Genomic DNA, 27,827 nt, shown 5'->3' with positions numbered 1-27,827 from the left:
TGTAGCTATACCAAGTAATAGCAACATCAGGAAGAAGTAACACGAGAAACTCAAGAAATATAAAGGACTGAGAGAAGGGAGAAGAAGAGAAGGCAACAGTGGTCCTCCTGGTAATGGGAGCAGTCAGGGCAGTGACCCCCACACTGGGTGAGTAGCTTCAGCAGATTGCAGGAGAAGCTTCCTATCAGCCCAGAAAAAGAAACAAACAAAAACATTGCCAGACACACTTAAATTGAAATTTTAAGTTATCTCAAAATGTTGCCATCGATAAGACTTTGGATTAGTATCTTCAAATTTGTGTCCCATATTTTCCACTTAGGGACGAAGTAGCTAAAAAGTTACTTCTCGGTAAGTCGACATTTTGAGATATGTAACTGAAAATTTCAAGATCTGAGCCCAACATTTTCACTCACAAATTTCCAAAGTTTCCTGATGTTGCACCTTAAAATCTAAATAAATAAATAATAAATAAACAAAGATGAACATTTTAACAACTTGCCTTATCATGCTGAGGTCCAATAATTGACCTGAGGAAGATACATTTATGTAGATCATACCTTGACAGACAGAAACATGGACATATTTCTGACTAGGGTGTGCTAATCAGTTTGTCAGCGCACATTTTCAAAAAGTGACTAATTTTATATAAAAATGAGACTCTTCAAAAGCCATAAAGATACATTTGATTCTTTATAAGCATGATTCTGCAGTAATATTTAGCATTTAATCTTTAAGTCCTTATTCTTTTGAATATAAAACACAAGTTGTATGAAAAGTGAAGAGAAATTAAGTCAATCTTTAAAAAGTTAGCATGACGATAGGGTTGAATAGTTACATCATACTATTAGTTAATTAGTTAATGTTTGAGCCCTTTGTTCCCTTTTTAAAGACACTGAACTCATGTGTGTATCATAGCAACCTTTGCTGCATAAAAGCATCATTCAGGTGCCTGAAATGTAAAACCTGAAGATGGAAAAAAAGAAAAGCAGGAAGTGATGGTTGCTGGTTGCGTGTCATCAGCAGATAAGATAACCAGGCTTTGTGGATATTTGTTTGATGTTATGCTGGGTGTATTTATCTGAGAGACAGCAGCGAATGAAATTCACCAGCCAGAAAATCTCACAACTACTTTTGATCACTGAAGAGTGAACATCTTGACAAAGGTTATGCAGTGGCTTTCAAAAAAGTTTTTAAGAAATGTTATAAGAAATAATATAAAAAAAGAGTTCTTTAAGCTATTAAGTGATATTACTCAATCTGATTTATTTTATTAAACATTGAGTGGCTTTCTTGATTGGCTCCAGTCTCTAAAGATACAGTACTGTGCAAAGTATTGAATTACCCAGATTTCTTTATATTTTGCTTCCAAGGTCAAGGTTTTTCTCTGGACATTGACTGCTTATTGGCTCATTTCAGTTCAGTCCTTGTACCTCACCACTTTCACAAGACCGTTTTTTGTTTTGTTTTGTCACTTATTATCACTGACTGTGACTCATTCAAGCACAGGTATGTAATTCCAGGGATGAAGCAATGTTTTATCTACATGTAACTTAGCAAAGAAACTATTTTAGCTTGTATCTGTAGGCAGTTTTTTTTACCAGCAGTCTGTCACATAAACATGTCATTTTTCCCATTTCCTTTATTTGAATCTATGAAAAATGCCAAAGACAGCACAAACATAAAATTTTTACACCATCCAGATGATTCCCAAAGAGCTGTTTGCTGAAGACTTGTCATGGTGTGCAGTGCGTCCTTAAAAAATGTGAGTAAACTAGACAAGTCCAGGACAGAAGAAGAAGTGGCAGGCCTACAAACTGTCCTCATCAGATAAAGAGCATTTGAAAGTCATGTCCTTACGAGATAGGGAAAAGCATATCTGTTGTCTAAAAGTGCTCACTAGCTTCTTTCCATGTTTTTCCCTTTAAAAAATAAACCTGTGAAGGCAATCAAAGCAACCCAGCATATCGCTATCTTTATGGCAATAATTCACACAGCTAGAAAACATCTTTGCCCAATTGGATTGCCTATGTGAAGCTATCCATCAAGGACAGTTCTGAGAGATATTGACCGATCGGGCTTCTCCGTAATAATTTCTGTATTTTCAGCATTGGTTGGATTAGGTCGGTCCTGCTTTTAATAACTTCGTTCTAGAAGGTATCCGTTTTTCACAGAGACCTCAATATATTGAGCGCCAGGAGACCTGGAGGTGTAGCAGATAAAACGGTCGGGTTAAGGCCAGAACTTATCAAAGCACACGCTGCTGCGATCAGATCATGTGGTCCGGCCTATTAGCTGCCTCCTCAGTGGGGAAGGTCAAGGGAAACACTGACACCGAAGAGGAAACACCCGGGAAAGGATTTCCATACCTTTGCATTTCAGCATCAGCACCGTGCTCAGATTATACTCCGTGTGTGGGTTGTCTGGGATGGGATTTAATAGAGGGAAAACTGAAAAGGTAACCGCCAAAGAGCAGAAGTCGGTTTAATAACTGGACACCCGTGAAAGGGTTTATTGTGTCTGGTCTTGTATGAGATATTGGAGTGCCTAATGTTATTTTTGGAAGAACGTTCAGGATACAACAGGAGGATTTTATTTTTATAGGGACTCTGGGAAATTATATTTAGGATGAGGAAGTAAATTAGTAACTCCCCTCATCAGCTCACACTGAGATGCCCTTGACCCCCCGCTGATCTCATTTACCCAGTAATAGACAGGTTTCAGTGCACAGCTGCCAGGTGTGAGTGTGTGTTTGTTTGTGTGTGGTCCAGGTGTGGGGCTCATGCTGTTGGGGCCTAAATCTTACATTCAGATGAATTAGATTTTGTCAGGTAGTACTCATATTTCTTATCCTTCTTATTAGTTGACATTTTAAAAACTTAAGGAAAACCTGTAATCCCCTTACCACTCTTACTGTTATGTTGCTAAAATATGTGCATGGCAACTGAGCTCTACCTCACCTACTTGCAAGCTGCCTGAAAAGTGGAAGCGATCTTGAAACTTGGCTTTCAGTAATTAACACCGACTCTTTCAGCCCCACCTGTTTAGTAAGTTCTTCTCTACTACTGAAAGTGTTGTTGGAGTTTTAAATCCTGTAATATCCTGTGTTATAACACCCGGTGCGACGTGTGGTATGAGCCCAGGGCTAACAGGTGTTTTTGTGGGCGAGCCTGAATTCTCTCAGAACAAAGTGGAAGCTTCCAGCTCGACAGAGGGTGTAGAATCAGCACACCTCCGCACTCATTGTCAAGCCTCATTTATTGTTGACACTGACTGAAATAATCATACATCACTCACACAAAAAAACACCATTAACCCTTCAGGACAAAGAGTACTCCAAATGACAGGTTTATAAATCCAGGCAAGCTCAGACGGGTTCTGACTTCATCCACGTTTTCAGATGTTTTTGCAGTTGTAGCCCTTCGTTGTTTACCTTTGTGAACCTAAGAAAAGGTTGGCTCACTTTCCCAGCTACGTTTTTTTAATTCCTTTCTTTCTCCTCTAAGGTTTATGTCCGGGCTTTATGTTTGCTCCATTCCATTTTATCTCCCAGTGACTTGTGTCTCCGTGTTGACAAAGCTTAACCATCCTTGTTCTTTATCTTCTGCTTCGCTGGCTTTAAGAGTGGAGCCTCTCGATTTTTTATTTTTTCCCCTCGCTGCTCATAAGAAAAACACAGAAGGCATCGTCTTTATGTTTTAAGAAAGGGGGAGGCTCCGCGGCATGTGAGGGGGCGAAGAAGGGCAGAGAGGATGGAGATGGTCAGGAAAGCGCTATCAGAGGTACTAATTAGAATAAAACACACACACACACACACACAGTGTGCTGCACATATGCAACACCCTCCCACCGTCTCAGAGACTGTCCTGACTAACCTTAGCAGGTAATTGGCTGACATATGAGGGTCACCAGCTGATGTAGTTCACATGGGCCTCCAGGCTGTAAAAGCTCACTCTGCCTCTCCCATCCATCAACCCTGTTATCAATCTTCTTTTGCTTTTGCACCTTAATACCTCAACGGCACACCACCATACCCACCCAGCTATGCACTGCTTGCACTGCCTGATGCTGCTGACTTCACCGTTCTATTGTTGTCTGGCATGTGTTTTTGTTTTACAAATTACAATTGCTTTAAATAAATTTCTCAAGGTGCACAGGGACTCTCGCTCTTTTGGCTGGGAAGAGAGTGAGAAAAAAGTCTGACAGTGTGCAGCATTTATCACACAATGTGCATCAGCGTGTCATTCTTTTTCAATATTTTCTGCTTAGGAGTGGTTTGTATGGTGGCCCTGCGAGGTCAAATGTACTGCAAGCTAAGACAGTAGAGAAAATACTGTAAAAGCACATGCAACACAATGAAAGTGTTTCTGGGGATACAACTGTGGGAGTGACAGAAACAAAAACAGGTGAAGGATTGTACTGAGGCACGCTTAAAAGAAGCAGAGGTTACATCTGTGTTTGACGGGGAAAAAGATGCAAGGTAATGATTGTTTTAATGACATTGTTCATATAATACTGTAGATACATGTTTGCTGTTGAGGCAGTACGGTTGTGTGGTGGTTACCACCGTTACCTCACAGTAAGAAGGTCCTTGAAACCCACCATCCGACCTTTCTGTGTGGAGTTTGCATGTTCTCCCCTTTCTGCGGGGCTTCTCTCCAGGTAGTCCTATAGTCAAAAGACAGGTGTGAATGTGAAGGTGACTGGTTGCTAGCCTAGTGACAGACTGGGGACCTGTCCAGGGTGTACTCTCCCTCTTGCCCTATTGAAGCTGGGCCCAGCCAACCATCAACCCTGAATTGGATAAGTGGGCGAAGATGGATGGACATTTCCATTGTTCTTTATTCAACTTTCATTGTGGCTTTTGTGCTTTTGCAGCATTTTTCTATTTGCTGGTGTTTTCTTATATTGTAGTGCGTTTGAGCTCTCAGGGCCACCGTGCAGTTCAAACTGGAACGGTAAATCTTGCAATTTAGTAGCTCCAAGTTGCAAATGCACAAAAAACCGTTACATTGATGAATTGTTTTTCCTAAAATGTATGAAAGCTATCTATTTTTACTATTAGATGTTGTTGTAAGAGACAGTGACAGTCAGCATGTTTCATTAGGAGGCTGCATGCTGCAGATGAGTTATTGCTTTGAAAAGCTGAGGCGCTTATTTTTGACTGATAAGATGCTCCGGGATGTCGCAGCAACCTGATGCAACCTTGGTTAAAAGGCATAATATAATGTCCGCGTCTCCCATTACATGCAAGGTGTCCTTTGACTTCGAAGTAGGGCTGAGTTTGTTAAGTAAGTGGCCTAAGTGCATTTTCCTCCAAGCGCTTCCTGGTGGTTGAATCCTGTCATGATTTTCCCAGCAGACTGATTGTTGAGCAACTGGTGAATGAGCCAATACATCAGCACCATTTCTGACTTGCCATTCAGATTGTTCTAAATATCTTCAAACCAAATGTTTGATGCGCGCCTGTCCCTTCCAGCGGTAAACTCAAACCTACGGTTTAAAGCGTTGATGTCTCAATATTTTCCTCCATATTAAATCCTTCATTTTGCTCGCTCTTTTAAGTCCCCTTCAAACTTCTTGTCACAGTCTAACTTGCCTAGCTTACCCCCATTTTCTTCCCTCTGCACTCCAAGCATTTTATCAGCCCTTGTCATTTGTATTTTTTTCATCTTTTTTTCTCCACCCAGGGGATTTTTTCTATCCATCAAACCAGGATCCAAAAACTCTTGCTTTTAAATATTTGACTACGATTGCCTTCCTTTCAGGACTGTTTGGATCTGAGCATTTGTTTTAGTCTCATATTTTACCTCTCTCTCTCTCCCTCCTCCTCCTTTCTCTATCAATCTTGTTATTTTGTCTCTCCTCGATACTTTATCCTTTTTTTGTCTCTCTCCTTTGCATCATGCGTCTTACTCCTCAGCTCTGTCTGAATCTTACAAACTCCCTCTCGATGCTTTTCCGTCGCTACTTTGATCTTCCTCTCCCAGCCTCTGATAAGCAGCCCTTTTTGGTGGTTGTAAGTGCATGTGTGTGTATTTTTAGGTACGTCTCCTTTGCATTAATTGGCCCTCCTGTATTTGGCTTGCTCTCTCTACAGTATTTCAACTTTGGAGGAGACATTCTGATCCTGTTATCCTCTGACTCAAATGCATTTCTGCCTGGGGGCATCTATAACAGTGATCCCGGTCCTTTTGACAGACAGAAGAGGAGTCGGCGGCTGAGTCATAGCTGAGGGAAGATAAAGTTGTTCTGTGGGAAATTTGACATATTGTTATGAGATAATTAGCAGAATGGTGCCGTAATTCAGTGTAATTTATGCACATTAACCAAGTTTTTGTCCAACAAGGCTTTAATTAGGATAGATATTAAGGTGGATTTCTTTTTTTCCCCCCACAATAAACCTGGTTAGTTGTGATCTTTTTGACACATTTAGCTGAATGTGTGGAGGCAAAATGCCCTAATCTGTGCTCCCTGGAAGCAACAGTTAAACCTTTTCTCTTTATTGTGGCATGAATATAATGTCACAGCTGTCAGTAATCAGCTGACATTTCAAGAATGTAAACAAACCATGACGAGGACATTAAAAAGAGATCTTAAAGATGGTAGATGGTAAATCTTTCAGTTCAGGGTTTGACTTTGTTTTGCAGTTTTATTGTTTTAATTAACTGCATACAATATTGTCGACTGTTAAGTTTGTGAAAATGTTCCTTAAAGCAGGAATTTATTTTGTATCTGTTCAGCTGGCATGGCACTGATCAACAGATGTTACTGGTTGGAGGTGCTCTGCAGTTGAAGAAAGCTTTTATGTTCAGTTGCACTCTCCTGACCCTGTGAAAGAGTCAGCATTCATCCTGTTAGTGAACTTCATAGTCACTGTTCTACTGGTTGTTAAGACAACTGTGTAAGTAGCCAATCATCATACACCGAGCATCAAAATGGGGGAAGAAAGGTGATTTGAGGGACTTTACATGTGATATAGTGGTTGGTGCCAGATGGTGATCTGAGTAAAAACTGCTGATCTATTGGGAGCTTCCTGCACAACCATCTCTAGTGTTTACAGAGAATGGTCCAAAAAAAGATAAAATATCCACTGAGCGCCAGTTCTCTAGGTGAGAATGCCTTGTTGATGCCAAAGGTTAGAGAACAATGGACAGCCTGTTTTGAGCTGACCGGAAGGCAACAGAACCTGAAATGACCACTCACTGCAACTCAGCAGAAGACCACACCAGGCACAACACTTGTCAGCAAAGAACTGAAAACTGAGGCTACGAATCTCAGGACTAACCAAAGCTGCACAGTAAAAGACTGGAAAAACATTGCCTGGTCTAATGAGTCTTGATTCCCCTGTAACATTCAGATGGATCCATCCTGCCTTGTACTAATAGGACTGTTGGTGGTGGTGCAACGGTGTGGGAGATATCTTCTTGGCACAACCCGAGCATTAGTCAGGCCACCTGAGTATTGTTGCTAATCCTCCCTTTATGATCACAGCGTATCCATCTTCTGATGTCACAAAGCCCAAATCACAAGCTGACTGTACTCAAATGACCACCACAGTCACCTGATCTCAATCCAATAGAACACCTTTGGGACATGGTTGAACAAGAGAATTATATCATGGATGTGGAGATGACAAATCTGTAACAGCTGAGTGACGCTGTCACTTCAACATACATTATGTAACTAATGAAGTGGCCGCCGACTGTCTTATATCATAATAGAGATATTCTGAATTAAAAATGAACTGCAAGAGTCAGGAGGCAATGCTTCATCTCCTTTTTGGGAGACTTGTGCTTTATATTTTATGACATTTTGTTTTTGCTAAGTGGCTTGTTTTTCATTCAAGTCTTACTTGCTGGTTAAGCCAGGACACCAAAACAGCTTGGTTATTCTTGGTGTCCTGGATGAAAATACACTACTCTACAAATTAACCCTGCATGTTGGAAAGTAACCAGGATAACTTTCATCTGGTTTTCTGCATATCCTACATATTTGATGGCCTAAAATACTTGGAGGCTAAGTCAGCACATTAGCCAGTGGGTTTCCATATTGCTTCCATAGCAGCTTCACATTTAGGACCATGTAAATTTTTAATCTACAGTCTGTGACACAACTGACTGACAAATGACAATAATACACTGAGCCATGAGGCTGCAATGGGGAGGGTAAGAAGGTGACTATTAGCATTGTTCTAAATGCAAAGGTTCTAAAATATATTTAAAACATGTTTCTGTTACAGCATGCTGACGTCAGCCTGTTATGGCAGCATTGTGACATTGTAGGGTGTAAAAAATAAATTACTGAAAAATATGTGTTGCACAGCTCTCTCCGTGCCCTTTTATATGATATAATATTTGATGTGGTTTCTTTCATTTTCAACTTTGACCTTCGTTGCTAACAATAAAGATCAAGGTCAAAGGCTTAGCCAACCTAGGTACTCATGTTCACACAGGGCCTAGTATATGTTGGGAAGTCTAAAAGCAATCTATAAAAATGGTGGGTAATATGAAGTTTTTCCTGATTTTAACATTTGATTTGAACTTCACAATGACCTTAATCTCACCAAAATTAATTCAGCACGACCTGTTATTGGTATCTACCGTCAAACAAAGTTTGAAACTGTTGACACTAGGCTGCCAACAAACAGACACATGTACATACTCCCTCCCTTTGGGGGGTGAAAAATCAGAAAGGAAACGCCGGCCCTTGGTAAATAGACTGTGATCGACTCAAGGTGGTAAAACGAGAAGAAGAAAAGTGAGCAGATATTGATGACTGCGTTCTTTTAGCCCCGTGGCCTCTTTTATTCTAGATAATAAAGCAAACCTGCAAAGACCTGAAAAAAAGCCCCTCACTTGCGGCTTCATCCTTCACAATCTGGCCTTTTTCCATCCATCCAAACCCGTCCCACACAGGAGAGCCTGACCTTTCTGTTTATCAGTCAATGACGATACATTAAAATTCCTATTCATCATTCACGGAGACGGTGCTTTATTATAGTGAGAGTTTTTTTCCCCTCTTTTTTTAATTCCCACTGTTTACTTTTACTGAAGTTAATTGCTTCTGAAAGGCGAGATTACCTTGTCACTTAGGTGCTAAGTTTCCACTATGAGGCTTGCAGTCATTCAGCCTGGCCATGCTGTTTATTTACACCTTTCACTGAATGTGAAAAGGGGAGATAAGTTCGAGGGTAATTAATTAGAAGAAGGCGGCACAAAGGTTATAGCTTATTAAAAATGAAACCGTAAGCTGCAGCAATGTGACCTACTGACATATCAGGAACTCGCTTCATTTTTAAATTAACACAACTGCAAATAACAAACGTCTTTTAATTTCCACAACTCTCAAAGAGCGTGGCTCACAATGGCGCCCTACATATAACGCTTGCATCTAATCCTTCACTTATTTATTAGTTGCCTTAATGGATTTTAATGTCTGTAAATTATTGGCACATCAATTCTAGCAATGTAATTACCAGAAGCAAAGACAAACATTACACACTGATCCAGTTCTGCATATTTTTATGTTGTCGTTTTGTTTTTATTGTGTTTGTTTTTGCTCTGCTTCTATTGATTGTGTTGCGGGGTTTCCTTCCATGTGAAACACTTTTGAACTTTTCCGAGCACAGCGCCGTGTGGATAAAGCTTATTGTGATTATAAATGAGGCCAACTGCATGAAGGAAAACAAAGGGAGTCTCATTCAGGCATCCTCGTTGGTGTCAAAGACGCACGCATGCACACACACACACACACATTGTTGCAGCGTCTGTTCTCTGTAGTGCACGCTGAACCTTCTCCGCGCCCTTTTGCTTCACTTTGATGAGGGTACCGTCACTGCACAATACAACAGAAGGTACAGAGGATAAAGCTTCTCTGGAGCAAGAGAAGACAGGAAAAGTGAGAGAAGAAGAAGAGAGAAGTTCTCCGTACAAGTGCTATTTTCCCTGCCTTTAAAATTGTTTTAAAAAAATGGGCTGTATTACTTCTTGTAAATACACTGCAAGGAAGTTCAAAGTACAGTCCAGTCTTTGTTTTTGATCCCTAGTAGTGGTGACGTCTACTTAAAACGGTGTTGGAGTGTTAGGCTGAGAGCAATAAAAGAAAAGTGGGGCAGTATTGCAATGTTTGTGGTGTTAAAATAATAGAGGGTCAATGTATTGATCCAAAGGTTGGATTTTGAAGTTTCCATGTTCTCCCTGTGTCTGTGGATTCTCTCTGGGTACTTTGGCTTCCCTCTTCAGTCCACAGACATGCAGATAGTGAGGTTAAGTTAGATCATGATTCCAAATTGGCTGTTGGTGTGAATAGTTGTCTCTCTCTTTGTAAGCTGTGTGATAGACTAGTGAACTGTCCAGGAAGATGGATGGATGGATGTTAGAGTTTGCTCTAGCATTTAGAATAAAAAAAAAATTAGGAGGAGGACTATGAAGAATCTTATTACTGGTGCCTTCTCACTGCTAAAAGCTTCTCTATGTATAAACTGCAAACTGTATCATAATAGCAGTAAATTCCGTTTTTTCCCTCTTAGTTGAAAAAGGCTGAGGTGGCTTGAAGCAAAGTTTAAGACATCGATTATCTTCTGTTGCGGTTGTACGTTCCTGTTATATTTCCTTGAAGTCTACTGCCCGGGGTGCATGCGCAGTTGGTGCATTGTAGTATTAAAACCCCATGGATGAGTCCACATGGTCCATGCGGTCAAAAGAAACAGACTGATACATGTGCGTCTGATGACAATATTTCATCACACAGACCCTTGTGGACTTGTGCACAAATGTAAATCCTGCTCTAGTTGAACTTGAGCTTGTTATCAGTGTGGTTGAAACAAGCAGCGCCCTGGCCAAACAGGCCTGAAAAGGGAAGCCAATGCAGATGCTCCTAAACCCGCAGTTCCTCTAGGTTCCACTTGAGGCTGGCTCCTTAAGTGAGCCAGTTCCCCTAGATTGCCACGTTAAAACGCTCAGCTTTACAGCATTAAAAATTTGTTCACAGTCAAGTAATAATTAGCTAATAATTGTCTGATATCTGTGCTTGTGTGATAAAGCTTGCTGATAACTTAATCATCAATCCACCATCTCATCCAAACATGGCAACTTCACAACACGGCACCTGCAAAAACCAGTGATGTCATGGTGGCTACATCCATCTTTTATACAGTCCAAGGGTGGAAACTACAATCGGGAAAAGTTGGATAATACTGCACACAGGTGCAGGCGAGCAGGGTGGGAAAGGTGATTAGCTGATCACGGGCAGGTGGACAAGCTTACCAGCGCCAGGAGTTGGAGGAATGGAGACCACACCCAAGTTAGCAGTGGAAACAAGCCTCTGTTCTCCTTTCTGTTATTTTCCTCCCAACCTCTCCTTGTGCATCCCCTCTACATAAAACTGGGCAGACTGCAAATAGAGGGGATGAGGAAGAGGTAAAAGAAAAGAGGAGCTGAGATAAAAGCCATTTCACAAAATTCCTTTAAAACTGTGATTTTAAAGCATTGTCAATTAACATTTGATGTGTGGCACAGCTGCATCATCCGATTATTGTTTTGTTGCAGCCTACTGTTGATATATATGCAGGATGAGCATAGCAGCGTTCATGACAGTTGAAGTATTAAATGAAATTCAGAGCATGTATCTCTCCTTTTCTTTTTAAGATCACAGCCAAAAGCACTTCTGCAGCAGATACACCTTTGTATGCCCAATCATAGCTCCTCAAACAAGCCTGCTCTCTCCATGTTCCTCTTCTTCTGATGCATTTTAGGCACTGAGACAAGATGGTGCGCTGAAATTGATTTCCGGGTCACAGACAGGAGGACACGGGAGATAAGAAGGCACAAAGCAGAGAGAAAAGGAAAGAGAAAATACAAGGAAACACTAGTACAGAGTGTATTTCAGGGAAGGGGTCTTTCTAAGGGCAAGACAAAAGTACAGTGAAGTAGACAACCTTTCTACTGTCCATCTCTGCACGCACATTCAAATGATGTAACCTTATATAACACAAGTTTAATAATAATAACTTTCTTTAAACTGCACCTTTCAATGCAAAGTTACAAAGTTACAAAACAAATAAAACATTTAAAAATAAAATAAAAAGTGAAACAACATAAGGTACAGCCTGCTTATGCCTCTGTAATCACTCATCCGGCTGCCTTCCCGGGTGTTTGGCTGCTAGTCTATTCATTGCATCGCTTCCACTTTCCCACATGGTCAAACTCAGTGCCGACATCATTGCTCTAGTCCAATCACCTTCTTGCCCACCTTCTCTGAGCCACTTTAAATCTCAGTGCAATTCTGTCATCTGCTCTTTCGGACTCTCATTCTTGCAACCCACCTACTCCCCATCTCCACCTCACCCTGGTCAATGGAGCCATCCAAGCCTCCATTTTTATCTTAACCACCACCAGTGTCCTGTCCTACTACCTGTCACCATTGGCTTCTGTTCTGCTATGACAGCTCATCGGAGCCTAATCGCCCAATAGCTTAATTAAATTCCGTATCTCAATAAATCATGTTCAGCCCTTCCAAATGATCTATCCTTATTGAACTGGACTGATGTGCTTATTTCAGCTGAAATTCTTTTTACAAATCTGCCCAGTTTTATGTATTAGAAGCTCAGGTGTGTAGTAGTCAGTGGGCTACATGCATCAGGGCCAATTCCTCATTTAGCTCATTTAAGTTCTGTGCTATCCAGCATTTATTTTCATGGGTACAGTCACTGAGTGCTTTGAGTTTAGGATTTGCTGTCAATTAACAGTCAGTCCACGAAAGTGCCGTCATGGTTGTTTAATGTAGCGATAACTTCTTGATGTGCATTGTATATTTGTGCGTCATAACTGAATAAGGAGTCAGGGTATCAAAAAAGCATCATATGAAGACAGTCAGTGAGTTCACCACTTTTCATGAGATAACAGTGCCTATTGAGATATTTCACTCCACAAAAAGGTGATGGACCAGCTGATAGTCATAATGAATCCAGATTAATCACAGTGATGCAATGAAAGGCAACAAAACCAGCTTAAACTTTGCTGTGGATATCAGTTTCATTATCTTTACTCTACAGGGAACCATATCATGGATGTGTGCCTGCGTGCATGCATGCATTAATACCAACTCATGCTGCCCTTTCACTCCTCAGGAACCCTTAATTGAAATGCAGCAAGCAATTTGGCAGAGGAGCGGCAGGCCTATTAGAAATAGCTCTCTGTCAGCTGGGGTTATCCAGCAATGCTTTATTGCTCTGCTAAAGCCCAAACACTAAAACAACTGCCAGGCCCTGCTCTGGTCAAGGAAACCATTTCATCACTTGACGGCAGCCATATAGCAAAGGAATTATGAGCGAAGGGCCAGTAGTGGGGGAGAAATGTGGGGTTGTAGGGGGGTAGCGGTGGCATAATTTTCATAATGGAGTGAACCCACAGAAGGAGGGTCGAGTCTACTTGGTGCAATAAAAATGCAAGGAGAAAAAACCTCAGAAAGATCAAGTAAAAAAAAATAAAAAAAATCAGCTTTTCCTCCTTACACAGTTTATACTAGATTTTGATTTTGGAATTCAATTTAAAGTTACTTTTGACTTAATATAAAACATTTACTAACCAACCACTATATTAACTACACATGCTCGTTAATGCAAATACCTAAAATGCATGAATGTAAGCACGTAGAAATGGTCAAGACGACCTGCTGGAGCTGAAACTGAGAATCCGAATGAAGAAGTTGTTGGTGCTGGTGTGAGTGTTTCAGAAACTACTCATCTACTGGTATTTCCCCACACAACTATTTCTAGGATTTACAGAGAATGGTCTGAAAGACAGAAGTAAATGAAAATGCCCTGTTGATTCTAGAGATCAGAATGGCTACACTTTTTCAAGCTGATAAAAAGGCAACAGTAACCCAATTAACTACTTGTTACAGCAAAGGTATGCAGAAGAGCTTCTTGCAACACACTGAACCTTAAAGCAGATGGGCGGCAGAAGACCAAAGCGGGTGCCAGTCCGGCTAAGAACAGGAACTGAGACTACAAATCAAGACTTACTAACTTCAAGTTAGACAACAGAAAATTTCAGCTGCAACATTTGAATGGTACGGTCAGAATTTGGCATAATGAAGATGAAGGCATGGATCCATCCTGCCTTGGATCAATACTTCATGCTGGTGCTGGTGGTGTAATGTAATTCCTGACACACATTTGACTCACTGATATGTGAGCAAAGATTAAACACCACAGCCTGCCTCAGTAATGTTGCTGACTGTGGTCATCCCTTTATGATCATACCATGTCACAAAGCAGTTATTATCTCAAACTGGTTTCTTGAACATGATGATGAGTTCGCTGTACTCAAATGGCCTCCCACAGTTACCAGATCTTAATCCAATGGAGCACCTTTGGGATGTTCTGGATTGGGAAATTTGCATAATGGAAGAGCAGCCGACAAATCTGCAACAACTGTGTGATGCTATTGTGTCAGTATCGATCAGTATCTCTGAGCAATGTTTCCAGGATCTTATCGAATCTATGCCATGAAGAATTAAGGCAGCTCTGAAAGTAAAACAGCCTAACCTGGTATTAGCAAGCCTATTGCACAGTCGGCAGTAAGTCTAGTCTCATATTTAGTTATTATTGGCTTGATAAGCTTATATCAGTTCTGATTTTCAAGAGCACATATTTTTAAAGTGCAGCTGTTTAAGATAACAAAAAAGGACTTAGACTTGTTGTCTCCTTTTTACATTTGAACATTGTTTATTGAAACAATATGTATATTCACACAAACACACACGTTATTACAGCACTTCAAATAACTCTTGAATTGTCATAATCTTGGTTGCAGGCCGGACTCAAACTCGGCACTCGGAAAGTAATTTCAGTGCAAAACTATTTCCAAAGTCTTTCAAAAGGGATAAATCCACAGTCTCTTATATCCAGTACTCCAGGTCAGGGGACAGAAAAGATGACGGATGAGAGTAGGGCTGCCACAAACGATTATTTTGATAGTCGACTAGTCACCGATTATTTTTGCGATTAGTCGACTAATCGGATCATGCATCCATTGGACGTAAAACGTACAGCTTATTGCACCAGCAGCATCTGCTCTTATATAACATTAGCTTACAGTTTTAAGTGTTTAGGGTATGTGCTAACTAAAAATAAAGACAAGATGATAGTTTATTCAATTTAATGAGATTTACAGATTGTTTCGGTAAAGTTTAATAAACTCCTTGCTATCTAAAATATAACGGGACACCGGAGTATATTCTCGAACATCTCACACTTCTGATAATCAGTTGTCTGCTTGACGTTTATTCAGTAGTGTATAAACTATAACTTTAATCTCAGCCAAACCGATTTACTCAGGAACAAATAAAATACTAAAAAAAAAAAAAAAGGCCAAACAATAACATTTTTAAGTTATCTAACTGACTTATATATGTTTAACCTGAGTAGCGAAAGACAGTGGTGGGTTTGAAAACGATTTGCCGGGAGTCCGGTGTTCTCACGGGCTCTAGTGAGCCTTGCCCCCGGCTAGCTATCGAGCTAGTGGGTAACAGACGTCTCCGAAAACGTCGGAGCACTTTTGAAAATATGCAGTGTCTTGATAAACTGAGCAGATATTTGAGGTTTACACAGCTACATTCTCGCCTGAAAATATGTTAAACGTTTATTTTGTGACCCAGAAAGATTAATAAGAGTAATATTAAAACTAACTAGCTGCCGCCATTGTTGAAAACTGAGCAGGGCCGCGCTATGAATTCTGGGACACTGCTGCTTCTTCTTCTTCGGAGTGTAACGGCAGCTGGCATCCTTGTACATGCAGTGCTGCCATCTTCTGTTTCAGTCCGTTATTACACTCTTAAATCCTACTACTTATTCCTGCGTCTTTTGTGATCTTACAAAGCTTCAAACGACGCGTCGACTATTAAATCAGTCGTCGACGATTTTGATAGTCGACGTAATCGTGACTAGTCGACTAATCGTGGCAGCCCTAGATGAGAGGTTGGCAAACACAGAAATAGGTAAACAGATCTACATAACTAAAGTTACATAACTAAAACAACAAGTTCAACACTCAGACAACAACTGAAGGAAAATCCACAACTTTTAAAGCACCCAGCTGATTGTCAGTTGATCAAGAGGTGGGTGATTATTCCAGGTGTGTGGCAGGAGGGTGGAGATCCACGAGGGCCTGCCCCTATAAGGTAAGGTTAGGTTATGCTTTCTCTCTCTCCGTGTGTGTGTGTGTGTGTGTGTGTGTGTGTGTGCTGGAGGACCATGACATTAACATGCAGACTGAATCCCTCATTATTTAGCCAACTTAATAGTGAAGAAAGTTATAAAGACAGCATTAGAATATAGATATATAATAAGTTGTTAAGTATTATTTTGGAGTCATATTTCAAGTCACCTAATGGAAGTATACCTACTGTTTAACTCTATTTTTAATCTGTGGAGCAACATTTCCACTGCTCAGCTCATATTGATCTGTCTACACCATTCAATCTGTAATTTTCTGTGTCTGCTACTAGGTCTGGGCAGGCAGCATACTTTGGGTCTATCGGGGATTTAAAAAAGGACATCTGCATGCTGTTATTATAAATGAGATGAGCTAAAACTAAAACGATTATTAAAAGATACCAAAATTCTATTTGTGACAGGAAAATAACTTCATTAAATTCACATAGAGTTTGTAACATTTCACAACACACATTTCTTAATATAAAGAGTAGCTTTGAACTCTCATGTCTTCTTCTTCTTTTCCTGCCTTTAAGCTACTGCTTATTTGCCATTTTGTTCAGTGTTTATGTTTTTGGCAGCAGCTTTTATGGTTGTGCCAAACTCTGCTATACCTCGGGTTCATGGGTATTTAATGTCTTGGGCTTAACTAGTTTACACTGTGCATACAAATGTAGGCATTGACTATAACAATATTGATATAAATATAATGGAAAGAAAACCACTGGGCATGGTCCAGTGACTCTGGGTGGCCTGATGTTCATAGAGATCAGTTAATAGCCTCCTGTGCATGAGCATAATTTATCAACTTCCTCCAATTTGCTCCCAAAGGGAAACATTTAGCAAGGGTCTGTGATGTGTGAAGAGGAAGCAGAGATAGATAAATCTATAATCACCCAAAGCAGTGGTTAGCCAACTCTATTGGAAAAACGATCGTGTGGCCAGTTGGTTGTCTGTACCTTAATGAACCTCTGTCTCCTGCTTTCTTTTTATTCCTGGCCTTTGTTTCACTGGGACATACAACAAAACAAACTTCCCCAAAAGACACTTAACCTTAGAGGATATTCAGATACATGCACTATATGACTACCTTTATTCTCCAACACAGCCTGAAGTCTCTTAAGCAAAGGTCTTTTTTGGGTTTTGGCTGCCTTTTGTTGTGTTCTCTGTCAAGATGATCCCACACTGTTTAAATAATGTTGAAGTCCAGGCTCTGGGAAGATCAATCCATGTCCAATAGCCATCAAAGCTTCCCAGATGGTATTCCATTATGGATCAAAATCTGATAATAGCTTTCTGCATTTGTAATTCCATTTATTTTGAGATTCCCAATATTGGCTGAATTGCAGCTTCAAACCATGATGTGGCCTCCAGTGTGTTTTACACATGGCTGTAGAGACCTACTGTTGTGCCCCTCTTCCGACCTTCTCCATACATGTTGACAAAGATTTGTACCAAACATTATAAATTTAGGTTCATAATTTGGCACGCCTTATTTCCCTTTCTTTACTGCTGTCCTTCCACTGAGACAATTTCTGATGAGGCTTCAGTGAACAGTTGAGCTGCAATGCTAGGTGGGATTTTTTACTTAAGGACATGACTTTCAGATGCTGTTCATCTGTTGTAGATAGTTTATTAGCTCATCCACTTGCCCACTTTACTCAAATTTTAAAGACACTCTGCACACCATGCCAAGATACACCTGGTTTTCAGGAATTAGCTCTTTGGGAATCAACTTTTTGGTGCAAAAATACTATTTTATGCCTGTCAAACTGTGTTATTCTCCATTTTCATAGATTCAACTAAAGAAATGGGAAGAAATAATGTGCTTTAGCGACAACAAAGTGCTCAAAGATACAGTTTAAAATTGGTTCTTTGTTAAGTTGTCTGTTATGTGTAGACACAACACTTGAGTTGGGTATATTTTCTATGCTTGAATGATTCATAGATCAGTGATAAGTGGCTTAATAAGCAAAGAAACCTTTTTCTTTTGAAAAAGGTCACATACAGGAATTGGACTGAAAATGAGTAAAAAATAAAGTAGTCAATGTCCAAAGAAAAACTGAAGAACTATTGATCAAGATCAGTTTACAAAAGAACATCTGTCTCCCTGTAACCAAAATATAAATAAATAACTGAGGGGTGATGGAGGACTTTTTCACATGAATGTAGCAAAAATGGACAATCATAGAACAGGCACACATGAAAAAGGACAACAGCTTAAAATATTAAGAGACATGAGGAAAAATCACTGATATTACCAGGAAATAACTCCGGCTGCGGATGTGGAGCTCTGTATTTCCTTTTTTGAATGCGCTAAGATAAACTCGGACTGTAAAATTAGAAAAGGAAAAAAAAATTGTAGCTCTAAGTGAACTACAGGGCTGTTACCATCCACAGAAAAGCTTCTGCAAACTACACACCTGAATCTTTGCTCTGAGCTCCTTTGGGATTGTTCTCTTGTTCCCAGACAAATTTAAGAAATTGGAACATCCTTGATGATAACAGAGGAAGATCGGTTTCCCTGCTAGGCCTGGAAGATTGAGGAGTGAGGATAGAAGGAAGCATAAATTATCATGATGGAAAGCATCATTAGGATTCATGCTCTGTGGACTTCTATACCACAATTTCTGACAATCCATCCAACAGTTGAGATATGTCAGTATGGACAAAAGTGGTGGACTTACCTAAGTGACATTATCATCCCTAGAGCAATTCTACTAATGTGGTTAAAAAGCAAAGACATTTCCATCGCAGTCTTTGTGTTTTTGGTAGGGAAATATTGCATCAGCATGTGTTTAACATTAAGACAACTTATCAGCTAGTGTTACTTGTATATTGTGCTTTGCTGGGCTTGAGGAAGGATCTATTGAGGACTGCTTTAGCAACTGATAGTGGATGTTTGTGACCGTTATTACAGTGGTATAATATTTGCAAAAGATGTGAACAAGTGTAAGGTCAGTTACAAAATGGACCCAAATGGTGGGTTTGAAAAAAAAGGGTACAAGCCTGAGAACAATCACAGCTAAACCGACACATGGCTTGTGGTCTAATAGTTTTTATTCGGCAGGGATGGTTCCTTGAATGTTGACGTGCTTCAGTACTGTTTTTGATGAATCGGCTGATTGTACGATCGTACCAAGTCTTGGCTTCAGGAGAATACTGCAGCGGCTTCCTGCGCCTTGACGGCCGGTATAAATACAAACAATTGTGAGATGAGGTTTAAGTCGGTGTACTGGGGCTTAAGTTGGAGATGGGGCCTGCATAAATTGGACTTGTTTGCGCAGCATGTCGCACAGATGCTCAACTGGATTGAGATGTGGGGAATTTGGAGGCAAGATCAACGTCTCAAACTTGTTTTTGTGCTCCTCAAACCATTCCTGAACCATTTTTGCTTTGTGGCAGGGTGCATTATCTTGTTGAAAGAGACTACAGCCATCAGGAAGTACCATTTCCATGAAAGGTAATATGTAGGCAGGTAGTATATGTCAAAGTTACTTCCAGATGAACCGCAGGACCCAAGATTTTCCAGCAGAACTTTGCCCATAGCATCAAACTGCCTCTGCCACTTACCACTGCAGACTGAGAACGCCCCACAAGCTCTACTGTTGAGCCGTCACAATTTGGCCCTTGTCAAACCTGCTCAAATCCTAATGCTTGCCCATTTATCCTGCTTCTAACACATCAACTCTGAGGACAAAATGTTCACTTCTCTCTCCGATATATATACTTAACAGGTGCCACGGTGGTGAGATAATCAGTATTATTCACTTCACCTATCAGTAGTCATAATATTGTGCTTGATCGCTGTATAACATTGAAATATGCTGATAACCCATCATATGCTAATGTGTATTATGTATGCTAAGTGGCACACAATGGATGGATTGTGGGTGTCCTTTTGCACCATCACCTTTTTAAACAGTTTTTAAAAAGTGTCACGAATAAGCATAAAATAGAGCTAAATAGCTAAATGTTTCCTCATGATGTTGTTAAGTAAAATCAAAAAGATGTGCCCTACCTCATGTGACCCACTTACGGTCAGAAATGTTGTCCAATCTAAAAAGTAGAAACCTTACAACTAGAGCTGGGCGATAAAACGATAACGATATGTATTGCGAAATAACTTTTTCTCGATAGAAAAATTAAACTATTGCGATAGGCCTCATTTCTCTTGTCCTCTTAAAAAAAAAAAATAGAACAGTCAATCCAAATTAAGTAGCGCAGAGCCGAACCAATCACAGCCGCAGCGTCACGTCACGTGACTTGTTACGTACAGCACAAACGCCAAGGCGCACATGTGTATTTGTTTTTGCAGCCGTGCAGCCCGGGTAATGAAGGAAAGGAGTTTGCCGACTAGAGAAAAATCAACCGAGAGCGTGAGCGAAGGTTACCGAAGAAAGAACAGATGATGGTTCCAATGCCGGAGAGCTTGTCGAACGGAAGGGCCACAGAAGTTCCGTAGTGTGAAGGTATTTCGGCTATTTCAAGTCTGACAAAAAACAGAGTAGTGCGCACTGTAAATTGTGCCGAAAGCAAGTCTGGAAATACAATAAAGCGGTGCATGCTCAATCTCTGACTGAAAGCGCTAATTCGTCATTCGGCTTTTGTCAGACTAAAGTCACTGTTAAAACTGTTTGAAAAGCTAAGCTATACAACAAGGAGAGATTAAGAATTTCCTTTTAGTTCTCAGTTTATTTGATATTGACAAAAGTTAGTCAATTTTGTCTGTTCTTCTGTAAAACGACCTAAAATTTATTTTTAGAATTAATATTTTGTTTCTAAGTGGAATTGACAATTTAGTCTGTTTTGTTTGTTCCATTTTGAAACTTAAACGCTTTAGCGGCTGCCTTTTGTGTAGTTTGCAATATTTGCCTTTATTTATCTGAAACTGAAGTCTCATGTTCCTTAAGTACATCTGCCCTGTTGAACTTATTATGGGAAATAAATATTTTAATTAAAACAAGCTGCTAATTATTTCACATTTTAATTGTGAGCAACGACACATTTAAATCTTACAAATATAGTTATTTGGGTTATATCGTGATATATATCGTTATCACCTGAGATGAAAAAAAACATATCGTGATATGAAAAAATCTTATATCGCCCAGCTCTACTTGTCACATTATTTTACCAAAAGACAAAGTGTCATATGATTTAAAGTATTTATTATTGTATATTTAACTTTCTTATTATATCAACTGATTAACCAAAAAAAGTTAAAGGGATAAAAACAGTGTGTGTGTACTGATGATCAAATCTGAGATAAAATATAATACTTTTTTATTAAGTCAGTGTTAACTGTATTTTCTTCTGTTAGTATCATTCAATAGCACAAAGCGCGGGTAGGAAGGAAGTGATCATCAATTTCTATCACTTTGTCAAAGGCTGAGCGTAGGGTGTCATCCCGAGACTGTCCCAGTGGAAAATCTTCTGTGGGGCAAATCATCGGAACCGGCAGGGCCTTCTCGTAAGGCCCTAGTGAGTCTCCTCCCACTCGGAGTCAGTGTCGGACAACCCCGCATCACCGCTGAGGGCCACGCAGACACTACACACTGCTAAATATCGTGATCGGAACCCCACATACTGCCCCAAAAGTTTATTAAATCCCACCCAACTGCTGCAACCTCTGCAAGAACCAGGAAATCTGTCAAGACTGGTTGGGGGTTAGGGCAACAGATGCAAGTCTTCAGAGCAGTGGCAGTGTGACTTTCTTTGTATATACCTGAACCTGATTTACCTTTTAATTTTCTTACTTGTCAAAATGCATCGTGGGTAAAATACAATCCTTGAAATAGTAATAACACAGTATCCTCAGCAAAGATGAATTAAACAAGTTTTATTTTAATGAAAGTTTACTTCAAGTCTTCAGATTTTTACTGTTTTTTATTTGATTACTTTAAAGAATATGATTACCTTAAAATAATCAACTAAAGACAGTTTTGATGGAGCTCCTGACCCAGCCCAAGCTCTCTATGAAGACGAGGAAAAACTCCCCTGGGGGGGCCAGATTGACGGGAAGAAACCTCGGGAAAGCCCATTCAAAGAGAGATCCCCTTTCCTGGGATGGCTGGGGGGGGGGTTACAGGAATTCCAAAACACCAAAGTTTAAAATAGGGCAATTTAAAAAATTATTTCCTGTCAAACAGAAAACAAGAAAGTTACCTCATATATCACACATACATGATAACGTCTGAATTGCGTGTGTTTGTGTGTGTGTGTGTGATGGGTTTATCTCAGCCAAGCGTGATGCTGGAGGTCCTCCAACGTCGGCCGCATCTCTGGGACTCTGGTTAAACACGCGTCCAAGAAATCCCGGCAGCCTGGAAAGAAAGGAAAGAGAAAAAACATGAAGATGATCGTTCCAGTGGTCCAAGCCATCAGTCAATCTTGAAGTGTGACGTTTTCTTACGTTTAGACAGACAGCTTTTGAATTTCAGGCGCTTTTTGAGGAAGCTGGTGGTGTTAAAGTCCCCCACATGAAGCGCTTCGTACAGAACCACTCCCATTTGCCATACCGTGGTGGGTCCACACCTGTAGCAACTGCGCCTGTACCACTCGGGAGGGGAGTAAATGTCTGTACCTAATAAACAGACACAATTGCAATTTCTTCTAAAACAAAAGGTGAAAATTGTTACATCTGTGAAGAGCAAGAGCAGAATATGTTACCATAGAAGACGCGGTACAGCGACCGCTCCTTAACAAAGCAGCTCAGTCCAAAGTCGATGATACGAACACGCGGTACATCTGAGCCGGTCTCAATTAGAATGTTCTCACTCTTGATGTCCCGGTGAAAGATGTGTTTATCCTCCAGGTGCTTCGCAGCATCAACCAGCTGCTTCAGAATGACCTGGAAATGATGAAAAAGACAATAATCAATCAATGGGTTAATGTTTCTGTAATCCTCTGTGCTTTGATTGAATGATGTACAGTCTAAGGCTCTTCTAAGGCAAGTCAACTTGCCTTGGCCTTGGCCTCTGGTAAAAATCCTCCATTTTCTTCTATGTATTTATCCAGGTCCACAGCGGGGACGGGTCTCTCCATCACCAGGATCAGCTCTCTGCCAAAGTCAAACCACTCCAGCAGAGACACTGGGGCTGATGTTCCCACTGATCCATCTGCTTCAGCTGCAAGCTTCAGCATGATGGCAACTTCCACTGACAGATGCTTCCCGTTTTCATCCTGAAATATTTCGACAAAGTGGATGATGAGGAACAGACGTTCCACAGGTGAACGCTGCATGCAATCCACTAATGTAAAAACAATTCAAGTGTTGCACATTTACCGTCACTTTGCAGTACACTTTCCCCTTTGGGATGTGTTTGATGGCCACCTAAAAGACACAGGGCATTGATCAGCATTTCCTCAGTATGACATAATTAAAGGTGTAAAACAGCACACGTCTCAGCTTACGATATTATCCCTTATCTGCGTTACTGCCTGTCTTACTACCACCATCTGAACACTTACTGGAAAATGATCTTTTATGCGGTAGCCAGCAAACACTGCTCCGCAGCCTCCTTCTCCAAGCCGGTGCTCCTCCACGTATCTCGCTTGGAAGTCACCTAAACAGACAAACAAATTGGGTTTTACTACAGCTGTCACACAAATTACTCTCTGCTGTACCCTAAATGTTCATTTTGCTCTTCACCTGAATATAAAAGCCAAGCTGCTTGCTACTTACGTTTCTGTTCGGCCACTGACTTTTTGGCAACATTTTTGGTTTTGTCCTGGTCCACGTTCTTCTTCTTAGGTGGGTCCCTCCTGTCTCCCGCAGCTTTCCTTTTGCCAGCGTTTTGGTTTTTACTGCAGCTCTCTGAAATGTCTATGCTGCAGTCTGCAGATGTGGAAAACACCAAAAGCACATCAGCTTATTAGATAATAGACACAAATATCACCCAAACACTAATATGTTAAACCCAGCAACCAGATGTACACTTAATCTACCCCTCACTCAACTAATTAGCCTACCTTTACCAGTGTCCAACCAGGAAGATGCTTGCCCCTTGTCACCACTCATATGGTCAAGAAGTTTACACTTTTTTGCTGTACTGGTTGTCCCCGCTTCATCTTGTTGGACCTTGCGCTTGACTCCTTTGACCACATGAGTATCTGAGCTGGTGGAAGGACCAGCCTGCTCACTGACCCTCCTTCTTTTTATGGGGGTCTTTTTTTCAGGACTGGCCTTTCTTTTTGTCATTCTGGTCTTACAATCTATAAAGAACAACAACACATTAGTGAAAAAGAGCGTTCGACGTCAGGACTGGAAGCATTTTGATGCCATTGAATTTTAAATTAGTATTGCTTAAAATATAATAACAAGTTTATGCTTTTGATAAAAAACAGACCAACACGAGTCCATACTAGGTCTACTAAGTCTTAGATACTGATGACACTTGTTGCTCTGTTTTCACTGCTCAGTCCAAGAATAAACTTGTCACATTATTTTACCAAAAGACAAAGTGCCCCCAGTAACCTTTCTTTGATTAGACATGTTGCATTTACGCTGGTTTCAATCAAACATAGGATTTAAATCCTGTAAAAATGAATCATTTTATACACAGAGTGTCAACATTTTTAGAAATGTAGATTCTGTTATTTGGGGGATTTGAGCTAGATTTTCCGTTTTTTTACTTACTTTGATCTCCTGGATCTTTCTTATCTGCCTCAGTCGTAACTTTTCTTGTTTCCTTTTTCATCTTAATGTTTTGAGAACTTTTAAAATAGAAAATGTCACCTTAATGTGCAAATAGTCCTTCAAATGTCTGGATGCTTGACTTTTCTAACTGTGAGTGAGCTTTAAAAGCAAACTTCGGAGACTATGGCAACACAACATTAGAACCTTGCCTTTCAGTGACATCACTGACTGCCAGTAAAAGTGTTCCAATTAGTTTAAAGAAAAACACTCTGGCAGACAAAGCCATAATATTTCATATATTTCAGTAATTTCACATTAAACTTTCTTTCATTATTTGTATAAAGACTTGAATTGTGGATGCTACTATGAAGACTTCTAGTTTACCAAACACTAATAAACACAGTGACAGCTACATTGTCATATGATTTAAAGTATTTATTATTGTATATTTAACTTTCTTATTATATCAACTGATTAACCAAAAAAAGTTAAAGGGATAAAAACAGTGTGTGTGTACTGATGATCAAATCTGAGATAAAATATAATACTTTTTTATTAAGTCAGTGTTAACTGTATTTTCTTCTGTTAGTATCATTCAATAGCACAAAGCGCGGGTAGGAAGGAAGTGATCATCAATTTCTATCACTTTGTCAAAGGCTGAGCGTAGGGTGTCATCCCGAGACTGTCCCAGTGGAAAATCTTCTGTGGGGCAAATCATCGGAACCGGCAGGGCCTTCTCGTAAGGCCCTAGTGAGTCTCCTCCCACTCGGAGTCAGTGTCGGACAACCCTTTAATTTTCTTACTTGTCGTGGGTAAAATACAATCCTTGAAGTAGTAATAACACAGTATCCTCAGCAAAGATGAATTAAACAAGTTTTTTTTCAATGAAAGTTTACTTCAAGTCTTCAGATTTTTACTGTTTTTTATTTGATTACTTTAAAGAATGTGATTACCTTAAAATAATCAACTAAAGACAGTTTTGATGGAGCTCCTGACCCAGCCCAAGCTCTCTATGAAGACGAGGAAAAACTCCCCTGGGGGGGCCAGATTGACGGGAAGAAACCTCGGGAAAGCCCATTCATGTTCCTTAAGTACATCTGCCCTGTTGAACTTATTATGGGAAATAAATATTTTAATTAAAACAAGCTGCTAATTATTTCACATTTTACTTGTGAGCAACGGCACATTTAAATCTTACAAATATAGTTATTTGGCTTATATCGTGATATATATCATTATCGCCTGAAATGAAAAAAACATATCGTGATATGAAAAAATCTTATATCGCCCAGCTCTACTTACAACCCAGCCCCCCAAACCTTGGAACAACCCACAGGTACAGGTAAAGTACACTAAACGACTCTGCTGCTGTTTTCTGCTCTATGCTTTGCCTTGTGTTTTCTCTCCCACACTTACAGATGCATGCAATGAATAGTGAAGAGAGCAACGACGCAGCAGTATAGACTCTCACACTGAGCTTAAATAAAACCGCACATAAATTAAATGCTTCCTTCGGTTTGTCGGGGCTTGCTCCGGACTTTGCTCTGCTAACTCTCATTTACATTCACTCTCATTCTTGCCTCTTTATAAATATGGGAAGGACCCACAGTTGTAAGTGAAGGACTCACATGTATTAACATGCACATGCAACAAAACACAGAACAGAGAAAGTGTAACTTTAATTACAACACTTTATCTGCTACTTTTTCAGAATCTAACTTAGACTTCTGCGTATTAGCTGGATGCATTCAAAGAGCAAGGTTAAAAGTTCTCTATGTTTTGCTTCTTTAAGTCTATATTTCTGATTCTCTTTACATCCACAAGGTGACACAACGAGAAGGTCAACACAGTGTGTCGACGTCCTGAGACGGTAGCAGGTTGGAGGAATTCAGGATCTCTCTCAAGAAAACGTGGTCACTAAGAGTTCACGCTGAATTAGACTTGAGGAGTCGCTGTGTGACCTGCTGTGGCTGATAAAAGACAGATACACCACATATTCAGCAAAACAGCACAGTGTCATGACACAGAGCTGCACACGATGATGCTGCAAGGAAGAGAGCCATCTTTTCTGTTTCTACCACGGTGCACATTTATTGTGGCTCTGAACATCCTATCTGTCTCTGTATCCTTAATTAGCCCATATCGGAATATATATCAGAATGGAGTTGAGGCAATTTACTTCTGTGCCATCCCAGACTGCACTGATTGTATATGTGACTGCAGACTTAATCACAACGTGTTCGTAACTTGTGCTGCAAGATAAATTGCCTCTGGAAAGAAGTTAATGTTTCTATAATCTGTTCCCAGTCTCAGACAGCGCTTCCAGGCATTAAAGAGACTGTAATTTTGAATTATTATTGTCATTATATCACTGTCACTAATCTTACATTCTGATCTCTTTCCTTTTAACCTTTTGCAGCATTTAACAAGTAATTATCTATTTTTTTTAAAGACCTGACTGAGGATTTGCAGTGACTAGGATTTTTTAAATAATGAGATTATTCTCTCACCATGTAATTACTTACTCCCTGACCTGGCTCTAACATCACTGGTATTATTCTGTCCAGCTTTCTCAATTTAGCCGCAGCCCACAGGGTAAAGGCTTGCCTGTCATCATTTTACATATTAGGAGTTATCAATTTAAAAAAGTAGTCATTTTGATGATACTTTAAAGATAAGAGACCGACTTGTTTTCTAGCAGAAGTGACTGCCCAGTTTTTATGACTGGATGGTCTTGATAAGTCAAAAGGATAAACTGGATAAACATGAATGCTTCTCTACAGACGTTAGAATAAAAAAGATGAATGGTGTCCACTTATAGTGCTTTTAACCTTATTTAGGTTCAGCAAAGTGCTCTGCAATACATTTCTCATACAAACCAAGAGCATCCAAGGTGTTTTCCGACTATAGGGAGTAACTTCGGGTTTAATGTCTTGCCCAAGGACACTTTGGCGTGGTGCAGGGACTCAA

The 27,827-nt window shown here is 40.1% G+C and overlaps 1 protein-coding gene across 2 annotated transcripts; it reads right to left on the bottom strand.

Moving 5' to 3' along the window:
• Positions 1 to 22,043: 22,043 nt before the first annotated feature.
• On the bottom strand, positions 22,044 to 25,957 carry LOC109203914 (serine/threonine-protein kinase pim-1). 2 transcript variants are annotated; one of them, XM_019364038.2, is made up of 9 exons: positions 25,811 to 25,957; positions 24,191 to 24,433; positions 23,904 to 24,056; positions 23,690 to 23,784; positions 23,505 to 23,552; positions 23,183 to 23,401; positions 22,889 to 23,069; positions 22,632 to 22,802; positions 22,044 to 22,542 (listed from the first exon to the last, which is right to left on the bottom strand). In XM_019364038.2, the coding sequence occupies exons 2-9, from the start codon at positions 24,417 to 24,419 to the stop codon at positions 22,451 to 22,453; spliced, it is 1,188 nt and encodes a 395-aa protein (XP_019219583.1). In that variant the 5' UTR covers positions 24,420 to 24,433; positions 25,811 to 25,957; the 3' UTR covers positions 22,044 to 22,450. The 2 variants fall into 2 exon arrangements, with proteins under 2 accessions (XP_019219583.1, XP_019219582.1); XM_019364037.2 differs by lacking the exon at positions 25,811 to 25,957 and adding an exon at positions 24,858 to 25,061.
• Between the last annotated feature and the right edge of the window lie 1,870 nt (positions 25,958 to 27,827).

This window comes from Oreochromis niloticus, linkage group LG10, assembly GCF_001858045.2.
Source record: "Oreochromis niloticus isolate F11D_XX linkage group LG10, O_niloticus_UMD_NMBU, whole genome shotgun sequence".
Taxonomy (NCBI): Eukaryota; Metazoa; Chordata; class Actinopteri; order Cichliformes; family Cichlidae; genus Oreochromis; species Oreochromis niloticus.
This window is presented reverse-complemented; position numbering and strand designations above follow the sequence as displayed.

Bases quoted from the DNA above. Each gene is read 5' to 3' on its own strand.
- LOC109203914 (XM_019364037.2), bottom strand. From the start codon at position 24,918: ATGAAAAAGGAAACAAGAAAAGTTACGACTGAGGCAGATAAGAAAGAT. The intron at 23,553-23,689 runs GTAAGTGTTCAG...TGTGTCTTTTAG, and splicing joins GCATAAAAGATCATTTTCCA to GTGGCCATCAAACACATCCC. The intron at 22,543-22,631 runs GTAAGAAAACGT...CTTTCTTTCCAG, and splicing joins CAAAAGCTGTCTGTCTAAAC to GCTGCCGGGATTTCTTGGAC.